This window comes from Lutzomyia longipalpis, chromosome 1, assembly GCF_024334085.1.
Source record: "Lutzomyia longipalpis isolate SR_M1_2022 chromosome 1, ASM2433408v1".
NCBI classification, from domain to species: Eukaryota; Metazoa; Arthropoda; class Insecta; order Diptera; family Psychodidae; genus Lutzomyia; species Lutzomyia longipalpis.
Window position 1 is genome coordinate 18,095,029 of NC_074707.1, and position 11,724 is coordinate 18,106,752.

The 11,724-nt window shown below is 38.0% G+C and overlaps 3 protein-coding genes across 4 annotated transcripts; 2 read left to right on the forward strand and 1 right to left on the reverse strand.

Moving 5' to 3' along the window:
* The first annotated feature begins 1,026 nt into the window (after positions 1–1,026).
* On the forward strand, positions 1,027–2,515 carry LOC129795161 (uncharacterized). The gene is made up of 2 exons (XM_055836236.1): positions 1,027–2,088; positions 2,156–2,515. The coding sequence occupies exons 1-2, from the start codon at positions 1,415–1,417 to the stop codon at positions 2,421–2,423; spliced, it is 942 nt and encodes a 313-aa protein (XP_055692211.1). The 5' UTR covers positions 1,027–1,414; the 3' UTR covers positions 2,424–2,515.
* A 94-nt stretch (positions 2,516–2,609) lies between these two features.
* On the forward strand, positions 2,610–6,512 carry LOC129795065 (armadillo-like helical domain-containing protein 3). Its single transcript, XM_055836097.1, has 4 exons — positions 2,610–3,152; positions 3,229–4,284; positions 5,587–5,946; positions 6,011–6,512. Exons 1-4 carry the CDS (start codon positions 2,894–2,896, stop codon positions 6,379–6,381), a joined length of 2,046 nt encoding a protein of 681 aa, XP_055692072.1. The 5' UTR covers positions 2,610–2,893; the 3' UTR covers positions 6,382–6,512.
* An 887-nt stretch (positions 6,513–7,399) lies between these two features.
* LOC129795014 (hypoxia up-regulated protein 1) lies at positions 7,400–10,919 on the reverse strand. Of its 2 annotated transcripts, none has more exons than XM_055836031.1 (3): positions 10,735–10,919; positions 10,480–10,605; positions 7,400–10,408 (listed from the first exon to the last, which is right to left on the reverse strand). In XM_055836031.1, the coding sequence occupies exons 2-3, from the start codon at positions 10,597–10,599 to the stop codon at positions 7,721–7,723; spliced, it is 2,808 nt and encodes a 935-aa protein (XP_055692006.1). In that variant the 5' UTR covers positions 10,600–10,605; positions 10,735–10,919; the 3' UTR covers positions 7,400–7,720. The 2 variants fall into 2 exon arrangements, with proteins under 2 accessions (XP_055692006.1, XP_055691998.1); XM_055836023.1 differs by having other exon boundaries at positions 10,480–10,602; positions 10,735–10,891.
* Positions 10,920–11,724: the final 805 nt, after the last annotated feature.

Consider the following 11,724-nt stretch of genomic DNA (forward strand, 5'->3'; position numbering starts at 1 on the left):
AAAGAAAATTGTTTGAGTTTCAGAGATCTATTCATTCATAGAATCATACCTTGTAGATTTGAATGGATAGGTATGCTAAATATTGTTTTTTTTTGTCGTACGTTGCTAATTAAATAAAATGAGATACTCTTGGTATGTCTCTGGGTGAAATATGTATATATGTACGTACATATGTATAGTATACCTATATTAATTTTTTAATGAATTATCATATTTTAATCAGATAAGCAATTTCAAATTTCCCCAAAACAAATTAGAGAGACAGAGTGATAAGATATCGACAAAAATCGTAAGCTGAATTGGTTTTCAGTGCAAAAGAATCCTAAAAGCAAAAATCAATTAAAAGGATTTTCCATAAATGAAGTCGATTCTTGCAAAAATCTTTTACCTCTTTTACATATTATTTTCTTACAAATAAAATTTTTAAAGATGTTTTGCATTTTAAGATTTTGTTATTAAAAAAAAAAGAAATAAGAAAGTTTAATAATTTTTAACGTTACCTAACGTTTGTTTTTCTACATTTTATGCTTATTTTCTAACATTTGACATGATTTTTTTTTCTTATTTGTCGTTTCCTTTACAACATTTGATGAATATTTTCTAACGCTTGACTTTTTTTTTTAAAGTTTAATACATATGTATAATTTTTTAACAGGCCTAAATAAAAATTAGTTCTGTCTTGAATTTGTAATTGTAAATTAAAATTCATTTATTTTATCTTCGAAAAAAGAAAAAAAATGGAAATTGTAGACTAATAAACCTACAAAATGTGGCCAAAGTGGCTAAATTACCCCACCTTCCCCTATCTTTTGAAAGACTTTAACTATCTTTTACTTTACGTACCTAACTATAACTTTTACTTCATTCCTCATTGAAAAAAAATCTTTTTGAAGGAAAATTCCTATTTTTAATCAAGAAGGATTTTTTTGTGTAGTAATTTTCCTGCTCAAAATGAAACATTCCCCCAATCATAGGAACTTTATTTGTGAATAAAGAATAAATTTTCTGATCAAGAATTTTTTCCTTATAAAATTTTCAGTGATTAATGAAAGTTTATTCGTCACTAAATCAGTCGGAATTCCTAAATCTATCATTCACAGTTTATTGCTCTTTTATAGAGGGAAATATGCCATTAAAAATATCCTAAAATTATGGTGAAAAATCTCAAAATTATTATGACTATACACCGTGAGGTTCTAATCTAATCAATTTCTTATCAATTCCGCGCGCACACTACAAAATTTAATACAAAGATATAGATTGGTGAAAAATTATGAGACATACCTACGTACAATTTGAGATTTGATAAAGCGAGGATTATATAAAAATAGGAAAATTGACGGGGGTTTTCAGTATTGTGAGAAAAGTCTCAAATTTAGTTGCTTTTAGTGGAGTGAATTGAAGGCATAAGAAGATGGCTACAACATTTTCCGGTCAATTGGCTTGTCCTGTGGAATTCGGGCAGATTTTCGTTATATCCGGGAAGTCTCTCTGCACTGCTGATCGTATTAATGTGAACTTGGCAGCAGATAAATTCCATGGAATCATCCCTTTTCATCTGTCCATAAGATTTGGGGAGCATGTTGTGGTGCGGAATAACAAGACTGGGCCGAACTTTATTTATGAGCAGGAAGAACGATCGCCAGGATTCAATGGCATGATGAATCCTTTTGTGCCAGGAGAGGAGTTTAAGATTTACATCTTCGTGGGTACGGATCGCTTCCACATTGGTTTGGATAATCAGGCTTTTGGGGAATTTATGTTTCGTGCTCCTCTCAGTCAAATTTCGGTGATTCAAGTGTACGAAGATGTGGAGTTTATTTATCAAGTTGATCACCGCAAAGCTTACCCGTCACCCTATCCACCTCTTCAGTTTCACCTCCCAGGAATGACCTTCTCCAATGACCTCCCAATTCCCTATAGGATTGGGCATGTGGTGGTAGTGAAGGGAATTGCACAAGGTAATCCACAAGGACAATTTACAATTAGATTCCTCGTTGGGCATACGGAGAAGCAGGCTCTTCACTTCAATGTGAGATTCCCAGCAGGAGTTGTGGTCAGGAATCACACGGTTAATAATAATGCTGAGTAAGGAGATGATTTGAAAGTTTTTTCTTCTTGTCAATGAAAATTAATCTTTATCTCTCTGCATCAGGTTCAATTATGACGAAGAGGAGAGACATGGAGGATTCCCATTCCAAATTCATCGTACCTTCAAGATTGCTTTTGGTTTTGGGCATGTGGGATTTAGGATTGCTGTGAATGGAAAATTCTTCTGTGACTACTCCTACAAAGGACAGTGGAATACATTTACGGGGATTAAGTGTTCAGGAAAAGATGGGATGACTGTCCATATTACTGAAGTTGATCATCATGCTCGTGATTCATCTCTCTGTAACTTTGAGGAACTCTCCAGCTTCTAAGAAAACTTGGAAATCCTGAAATTATAAATCAAGTGATTTTTTTTAACGAAAAAGAAGGAAATTAATAAATTTATTACATTATACTGACTTTACATAATTTTTTTTTATTCTGTTATGATTAATTTTTTTGGAATAACTTTCTGTCCGTTACAAAATCTCGACGATCGGGTGAAAGTGGTCTAATTTGAATTTCGACAAGTTCTTTAGCAACATCATCAAAACAACAAAATATATCAAAAAATTTCCTTTTTACATTTCTGGACGGTCTAATAATAAAAATGCGCATATAATTAAATTCGTGAAGCTCTTTTGAGTATTTCTAGTGATTTCTTCTTATTCCACTCCAAAGAGACTGCCCGTGATTTATTCAATTATTCCCTGAAGGTGAAAACCTAACCTCCAAACTTTTTTTTTTGCTCTTCACAAAAAATTCCTGAGAGAATTCCTTTGGCAATTAGCTTGTGGTCAGGATGACATCCAGAAAGAGAAGTGGGTCCGGTTCGAAGCGTCCCAAGGAGAAGGTGGTGTACATCTATGAGTTGATTTTTCGTGGGGAAGATCCAACGAATAGCAACAGCAATCCAGAATTCTGGAATGAATTCTTCCTGCTGCAGCCAAATGTTGAGAGTCTCGAGGCTGAGCTCCTGAAGCAGACAAATGAGCAACTAATGGCAATCAGGGGGAATATCAATGAACTCTTCACGCGATGCATAGAAATTCTAAGTTCAGGTAAATTCATTACATTTAGCCTTTTCCAAATGGGAACGTTTTTTAAGGTTTCTCTTTTATTGATTCTGTTTTGCAGATCATCCAAAGAGAGTTTACAACTCCCTTCAGACACTCTGTGCACTGATTTATGCGATTTTCAAGAAATCCTCCTCAGGGACTGAATCAGGATTTGACATAATCAACACAATGGTGGGCTTTTCGGAGGCTGAGGAGAAAATGAAGAAGCTCGTCCATCACTGCAATGAATTCCTCGTGAGTGACACCGAGGACTGTCCGAGGGATATGTGCTTGAAGCTTCTCCTGGTCTTGGTTACGGGAACGGACAATGTGAGCCAGAATGTACTGCTGGAGTACATCATGATCAACAGCATCTTTGAGTCATTCGTACGAATTCTCAGTGATCCCCCTCTGAGGGCTCTCCATGGGCATGATATTGTCATTCTGCTGACACTCCTCGTGAATTACCGGAAGTACGAAGCCCCCAATCCGTACATTGTGCAACTTTCCATCCTAGCCGATGAATTAGCCCTCAATGGCTATGGGCAGGTAATTTCATCATCCCTCATTGAATTCTGTCGCCAGTACACGCAGAATCTCGCTGAAGCCCAGTCATCGTCATGGTTTTCCTCGCTGTCCAACATTGTGGGCAATATGTTTGTGTCGGACGAAGGCTGTGATAAGGTGCAACAAATCCGTGCAAACAATGCCCTTCTTCTGGCCCTCTATGAGGCCGTTCACCTCAACAGGAACTTCATTCCTACCCTAGCGCACAGTCAGGCGGAATCATCGGCCCCCCCGTCACCCAGCAACACCCTGAACGCTAGTCAACCCGTTCCTGATCTCGCCACAGCACCCATCATTGATGTTACCCAATTACCCACAAATCTCCTCGTGGCTGTCTTTCAGTACTGCTCAATTGTGATGCAGGACCACAAGAATGAGTCATCAACGATCAACTTGAAGCTCTGCTTCCTCATCCTCACGTGCATTTCTGAGGATCAGTATGCCAATTCCATGATGCACGATGTCAATCTCACGTTCAAAGTTCTCATTCATCGTGCTCAGATGCGGCACAGAAAACTACCCGGAGAGAGGATTTCCAAGTCGCAGCCACTCGCTGCTACACTTTTAGGTGAGTCCCTTAAGTTGGGGTGTTATTTGGAAGGGGGATTGAGTGTCTAGATATTTATAAAGTTTTAAGTGCAGTTTAGGTTGTTTTTAGAGGTCAAATGATAATTATTTCCAAGCTAAAAATTATACAAAAAAATTTAAAAATTGTTTTCTAACGTCTAGCATTAGATAAGAACTGTCAAACGTAAGAAATATCGGACGGAGGAAACTCCTTTTTTACCTTGTAAGAAATATCATTTAAAAAAAAAATGTCAAATTCATAATCTGTCATGTTTGACAATAATAGTTAGAACGTTCAACGTTAAAAATAAATGTCAAACAATAGGACTCAGAAAAAAACGAATAAATTAAATAACAAAACTTTATAAAAAACATCGATTTTTAGAAACTGGTGGTCAAATGTTAAAAACGTCACACGTTTGAAAAAATACGTCAACTGTTAGACAGCGCACGTCAAATGTAAAAAAAAAGTCAAACGTTTGAAAAGAAACATTAAACATTTAAAAAGAAACGTGCAATATAATAAAATGAACGTTAAATGTTAAAATGGAAGTGTCAAACGGAAATTAAAACATCAAACTCTCTTGAAAAGAAACGTCGAACGTTAAAAAGACATCAACCGTTATAAAATTATTGTTTAACGTGAAGAAGTATATGTCAAGAGCTAAAAAATTAATATACAAACGTCAGAAAAGAAATGCTAAAACTTAAAAACAAAACTGTACTAAATAAACTCCAAAAGAAATTAAATATTTATCGTAGAAAAGAAACGTCAAACTTAAGAAAATAATATCAATCATTAAAAAAGATGTCAATGTTTGAAGGAACACGTTAACTGTTAGGAAAGAAACGTCAAACTTATCAAAATAAACGTCAAACTTTTGAAAAGAAATGTCCAATATTATAAAATGAACGTTTAATGTCAAAATAGAAGCGTCAAACGTTTATAAAAACATTAAACTCTCTTGAAAAGGAAACGTCCAACTTTAAAATGACTTAAATCGTTATAAAATTAACATTTAACGTAAGAAAAATAAATGTCAATCGCTAAATGTCCAATGGTCAGAAAAGTAATGCTAAAGTTTATAGAAAAGACTGTCAAACGTCAAAGGTTATAATTTAAATGTTTAACGTAAAAAAAGAAACATCAAACATTAGAAAAAAATAATATTAATCATTAAAAACAATCGTTAAAGAAGATATGTCAATGTTAGAAGGGAAACGTCAACTGTTAGGAAAGAAATGTCAAACTTTTGAAAAGAAATGTCAAACATTTCTACAAGATTTCTTGTTTTTTCCTCAGATCTCTTGGTTGAGTTCATTGTGTCGCATTTGATGAAGAAATTCCCAATGGAGCTGTATCTCCTCTGCGTTGGGATTATCCATCGGGTCCTGTGCTACCAGAAGCGCTGCCGCGTGAGATTGGTGTATCCGTGGAAGGAACTTTGGGCAGCACTAATTGGTTTGCTGAAATTCCTCGTGGGACAGGAACAAAATCTCGTGAAGAAGTGCAATATCTTCCATCTCGCCATTCAAATTGTGAACATTTTCAATCTCTTCATCACATACGGCGATACCTTTCTTGCCACGACAAATAGCTACGATGAGCTGTACTACGAGCTGAATAGAGAGGAGAAAGTCTTCAGTGAAATTCACGCAATGGGTAAGTTCAGGAAAAAACATTTTTTTTAAGTCTAAAACTTTTTTGTAAAACGAGTTTCTCGTAGTTTTGAGGTACACCACAATACCTGATTGCGAGTACAAAGATGATGTGCTGAAGTTGCTTCAGTCTCTCGTGAATATTCTTGCGATAATCAAGCATTTCCAGATTAAGATCAAGGAATGGCTTGATTTGCAGAATATCTCAACACCGAGTGAGGATCAAATCCTCGAGGTTGTGCGCAAAAATTACGATTTGACGCTTAAACTGCAGGATTCGCTTGATCAGTACGAGAGGTATGCTGAAAAGCCTAAACATGCTGCCTTCTTCACGTCAATGGTACGTGAGGTGGTCACGGATACGCGAAAAAATATTTACTACGCTATCAAAGAGGCCCATGCGGCACCACAAGCAAACTACTACTTAACCCCACAGTAGGGAGCTATACTGTTGCTGCTGTTTTACATCCTCCTTTTATTCTGCTCCTTCCTTTTTCCATTATTCCAAACAATATTTGTACAGAAATGTAGAGACAGAGCCTTTATAAATGAGTGCGTTTTCATTCAAAAGTTGTTCGTTGTTTCAATTAATTTTAGGGTTAAATCTTTCTCTTAAGGGGGGTCTCTTTTGAGAGCTGATGAAATTCAATGTTTTTATTTTTCTTAAGGTTTTTCTTAAACTTGATTTTCAAATGTTGGTCACATTTGAAGACTTATTATTGAAGAATAAGAAAATCACTTTCCGCCATCTTATGTGCGACGCCATCTTGAGATTTTGCTCAAAACACAAAGGTAGGTTTTTCTCAGGATCTACTGGATGGATTTTGATGGGGTAAAAAGCAAATGAAAGAGGAAATACCAATGCAGATTTTGATGTAGCGGAATTTTGAATTTCCATTCTGGGGCTGAGAAAAGTGGAAAAATGTGACTTTTTTTTAGATATTTTTGACGTTTTTTCACTTTTCTCAGCCCCAGAACGGAAATTCAAAATTCCGCTACATCAAAATCTGCATTGGTATTTCCCCTTTCATTTGCTTTTTACCCCATCAAAATCCATCCAGTAGATCCTGAGAAAAACCAATCTTTGTGTTTTAGGACAGTTCTGTGGAAAAGTCGGAAAATCACAAGATGGCGTCGCACCTAAGATGGCGGAAAGTGATTTTCTTACACTTTAATAATTAGGCTACAAATGTAATCAACATCGGAAAACCAAGTTTAAGAAAAACCCCCAAAAATTACAACATTAAATATGTGTAAACTCTAACAATTTTCCCTAGAGACCCCCCTTAAAAGAAAGATCAATCAAGACTTTTTTATCAGCGCTCTTTAATTTTATTGGACTGGGTCATTAATCTTTCAAGTATTCCTATCAGAAAGATTAGAGGCCGGAAAAAATCTGGAAGCTTCTGAATCCAATTTAAATCGTCTAGTAAATCATTTAAATGAAACATCTGCAATTTCCTCCGTTTACAATTTAATTTATTCACTTTTGCAATAAATAAACCTCCCTCGTCACGTCTAGAGTTGAGCTCGACGTTCTAACTAACTAAAAAAAGAACTCTCAACGTGAAAAAAAATTGATAGGTACACTCGGAATGGAATTATCAGCTGGGGGTGTGTCTACAAAAAATCGATCTTTAGTGTCCTAATTTATACAAAAAAACAAATTCAATGCTGACGGCGGATCCGGGTTGATGAAACGAGCCTTGATCACAAATTACTTAAAAAGAAATCCTTGTGCCAGAAGTCTAATCTCCTGATTTCAGGACAAACACCTTCTACAGTTCACTGTGGGAACCTTCAGACTTTTCGGTGTCTTCTGTGGGCAGTTGGGGTTCCTCAACTTGCGGTCCATCTTCTTCTTGGTCCTTGACTACTTCCTCCTGCTCTTCCTTAGCCTCATCTTCCTTCTCCGCAGCTGCCTCCTCCTTATCCGTTTCATTGCTCTTTGCCTTCTTCTCCTTGAGCTTAGGCTTCCAGATTTTCAGCTTATTAACGAGGTATTTGACCTCCCTATCAAGCAAGGACATTTTCTCCATAATAAGCTTCACGGTAAGCCGTACGGGTTCGCTTTTCTTCAATTTCTCCTGTTCCTTCACCTCAACGTTGCGCCATTCCTCAGTCTCTGTAATTGCCTTCTCGAGTGTCTCAATTTCCACCGCTGTAAAAACATCCTTCTCCACATTGAAGTCCTTTGTGAGGTTCTTGGCTGTTTTGAGGAATTTCTGTGAACCTTCAAGCATTCCTGCAAGGGCTTTGAGTGCCTCCGGACGTTCTGTATGTTCCCAATGTCGCCCATAGACGTCATTTGTTAACTTCTTCAGCTCCTTCAACTTATCTTCATACGTCTTGGCATCAGCATCACTTCCATCTTCATACAACCAATCGGATGTTTCAGCGCAGGACTTCTGAATTTGCTCAATCTCCTCGGGAACGGCACAACTGGCGTACTCTTCCTGTTCCATCCGTTGATTGGCTTCAATGACAAAACTCTCAAGGGCATTGAGTGCTGTCTCACGGCGTGTTCGTTCACGCTCAATCTTATCCAGTTCGTTAATTTTCTTCTTTGACTCCTCGTACAGTTCATCCGACAGGGGTTTCGTAAAGAGGTGTGTCACTTCCAGGGGGATTGGTTGTTTCACCGTAACAATTTTGGGTTTCTCAGTCTTATTCTGTCCCTGAGCTTCTTCCTCCTTGAAGTCTGCTGTCTTATCCATTGTTGTCTCATTGCCTGCATGAGCTTCCTTCGTTGTATTTGTTGCTGTTTGTTCTTCCGTTGGGGGTTCAGTTGTTGTTTCCTCTTGGCCATCATCCTGTTGCTCCTTCTCTTCTGCTGCCTTCTCGGTCTTGTCGCTTGAGAAGAGTTTACTAATTGTGCTACCGAGTTTCGACAGAGGACTCTCTTCATCTTCTTCCGCAAGCTCTGTGACGGATTTCTCGTAGACCAGCTCAACTCCAGTCAATGAGAAGAGCCCAGAATCATCCATGGCGAAATGTGCTTTAATTCCCTTTGATTCAACATTCTCAGTTAGGTGCTCCTTGAGGGTTTCTCCAACCTGACTCAGTGCCACACGGGAGAGGTTAAGAGAACCCAAGAAGGGGATTTCGTTCTTTGCTAGATGATCCAGCTCTGCGTAGTTGACGTCAAAAGTGAAATCCGATGTGTGCTTATTGAAGGTGATTACCTTCTTCTGCGGGTACGGGTTCATTGGTCCGAAGAGGGTACGCCTCACCTGTCGCATACTCCCACTTTCACCTTCACGCTCGAACACCACCTGAATTGGAAGCAGAACGGCATCCTTTGTCAAGAATTTCTGTACCCGGAATCCCGTTGCGAGATCTGCTGCTCTGTACACGGCTCCCATGGCGGCAGCTTCGTCTGAATTGAGATTTTTACCCAAATCCTGCTTAATGGTCTTCTTGAGGATCTCCTGTACCTTCGGGACACGTGTTGCACCACCAAAGAGAATCACCTGCGTCACAACATCCATGGATAGTCCGGAGGTTGCCAGAGCACGATTAATTACATTAGGTACGCGCTCAAAGAGATCAGCGCAGAGTTCTTCGAACTTTTCACGTGTCACCTGAACACGGAAGTCTTTGTCATCCAGGAGATTCTCAATTTGTGCATAGTGATCAGCATTGGCACTCAAGACATTCTTCACACGACCGGCTTCCTTGAAAAGTTTGGCCAAGGCTCGAGGGCTTGTAAAGACATCCGTGGGGGTCTTCTTCATATTGTTGAATTCCTTGGCGAGATAATCTCGTAAGCGAAGTTGCATCTCCAAACCACCAAGAGTACGATCGTACCCAACACCGAGGACAGAAATGACGGGATTTGTTTCACGTGTTGCCTTATCTTTAACCAGTTGGAAGCTAACAACAGCAGCAGATGTCTTATAGGCGCCCATATCGTAGAAAATATAATACTGAGCAGTTTCATTGATTTCCTTCTTCCGGAATACTCCGTAGTTGAGGCCAACAGCTGTGTAGTCATTTATGAGCTGAAGTACCTTCAAGTTAGCTAAGCTGGCAGCAGAAATAAGAGCTGATCGCTCGGCTTGTCCAAAGTAACCTGGAGTAACAATCACACATTCCGTAATCTTCTGCTGTGCCGTATTCTCAGCATACTCCTTAGCCTTGTGCAGCAATTGAGCCACCAATTCCTCTACGCTGTAAACCTCTTCCCCAATGCGGAAGAGAACTGTATTCCGCTGTGGATCTGCCTCGATTTTGTAGTATGGGAAGCGTTTCTTGTACAACTCCACCACAGGGTTGTCAATACTCTTCCCAAGTAAATCCAAAAAGTACCCATAGCTGTTCTGTGGGAACCGCACCCCAATATTTTGAGCATCTTCCCCGAAAATTCGTGCACCATCGCGGAAGGCCAGCATTGAAGCTGTTTTCCTCTTGGATTCCGTGTTCAGGGCAATCTCCATTGGCACTCCCGGTGAAATCACAGCCACCTGTGTAGAGGAAGTATCCAAACCACGTGAGAACATGCTCCACAATCCGCCTTAACACCTGGACAACTCACCTTCATGTATTCACTGCCAAAATCCACGGACATCACGGCAGCTCCATTCACTCCGCTGGTGCAGAAGATGCCCAACAGCACGCCGGCAATTGCACACAAGTTCCAATGCAATCGCTGCATTTTCTTCTGGAAAACACCGGAAAAACACGAAATTACTAAATTCCCCCAATTGTGAGGTTATACCACAAACATTCACTCCTCTTTACTCAAAACTCCTTGATAATTCTCGCAATTTTCCTCTTCACATTTACTTACAATCTAAACTACGGGCGTGTAGAAAAGTTTTGTGGTTCACTGTGGTCCTTGTCTGTTGAATGTGTAACGAGAAAATCACGAAAGACCCAACAATTTGGTTGAAATTTGACTGACGTGGTTCCTCACCGACCAGAAATTTCCAACATCCAATAAGAAATCTCCAGCTGTTACGTGAAACAGCTTCACCGCTGTTTCACCTAAAATGAAACACAAAAGCAACATGAGATTGTCAATTTTTTCGAACTATTTGTCAAACGTCAATTTTGTATATCAAAAATTCAAAGCAGAAAAATTAACGAACTTTTGTAATTTTTCATGATTTTCTTTAATTTTAATTCTTAAAATTAGTTTAATATACAGATAGATTTTAATATAAATCTTTTCTTACAATGCGTCAATTATAAGATTTGTAGTATTCTGGAAAATATCTTATAAGATTTTGAAATTTTATTTCTTTGGGTTTCAGAAAGAAAAAAAAAAAGAAAATTACTTTTCCAGAGCTTTTTAAAGTTTTTATGACTCTTTTCTGGAATAACTAATTTTTTGTTTTTCGTTTATAGAACTACAATAGAACAATTTTAAAGTATTGATGTAGATTCTGATATAAATATTTTATCTTTTCTTATCTTATAATTCGTCAGTATAAGGTTTTTTGGTATTCTGTGAAAAATCTTATAACATTTTATTAACATCTTATTTCTTTCTTGAATCGGATTTTTGAAGGAAAATTACTTTTCCATGGCTCTCTAACACTTGGAGGACATGAATTTTTAACCTCAAACTTTGAGCTTAATTTTATATTATAAAAAAAATATTTTTCCAGATTTTCTTTTGACGAACTTCTAGTATTTGAATCCTCTTACACGCATAGATGTATGAATTTATCAAAATAAGTTGGATAGATTTTAATCTATGGTGGTTTAAAAAAAAGTCGAATTGGCAGCAAGTACCAGTTTTGTCCTCCCTGTCCTCCAGTGCAAAAGATCTTTT

Excerpts from the sequence above, each read along its gene's own strand:
- LOC129795161 (XM_055836236.1), top strand. The coding sequence starts at position 1,415 with ATGGCTACAACATTTTCCGGTCAATTGGCTTGTCCTGTGGAATTCGGG. Across the intron at positions 2,089-2,155 it reads ACGGTTAATAATAATGCTGA|GTTCAATTATGACGAAGAGG; the intron begins GTAAGGAGATGA and ends TCTCTGCATCAG.
- LOC129795065 (XM_055836097.1), top strand. The coding sequence starts at position 2,894 with ATGACATCCAGAAAGAGAAGTGGGTCCGGTTCGAAGCGTCCCAAGGAG. Across the intron at positions 3,153-3,228 it reads CATAGAAATTCTAAGTTCAG|ATCATCCAAAGAGAGTTTAC; the intron begins GTAAATTCATTA and ends TCTGTTTTGCAG. Across the intron at positions 5,947-6,010 it reads CAGTGAAATTCACGCAATGG|TTTTGAGGTACACCACAATA; the intron begins GTAAGTTCAGGA and ends AGTTTCTCGTAG.
- LOC129795014 (XM_055836031.1), bottom strand. The coding sequence starts at position 10,599 with ATGCAGCGATTGCATTGGAACTTGTGTGCAATTGCCGGCGTGCTGTTG. Across the intron at positions 10,409-10,479 it reads TTGGCAGTGAATACATGAAG|GTGGCTGTGATTTCACCGGG; the intron begins GTGAGTTGTCCA and ends TCCTCTACACAG.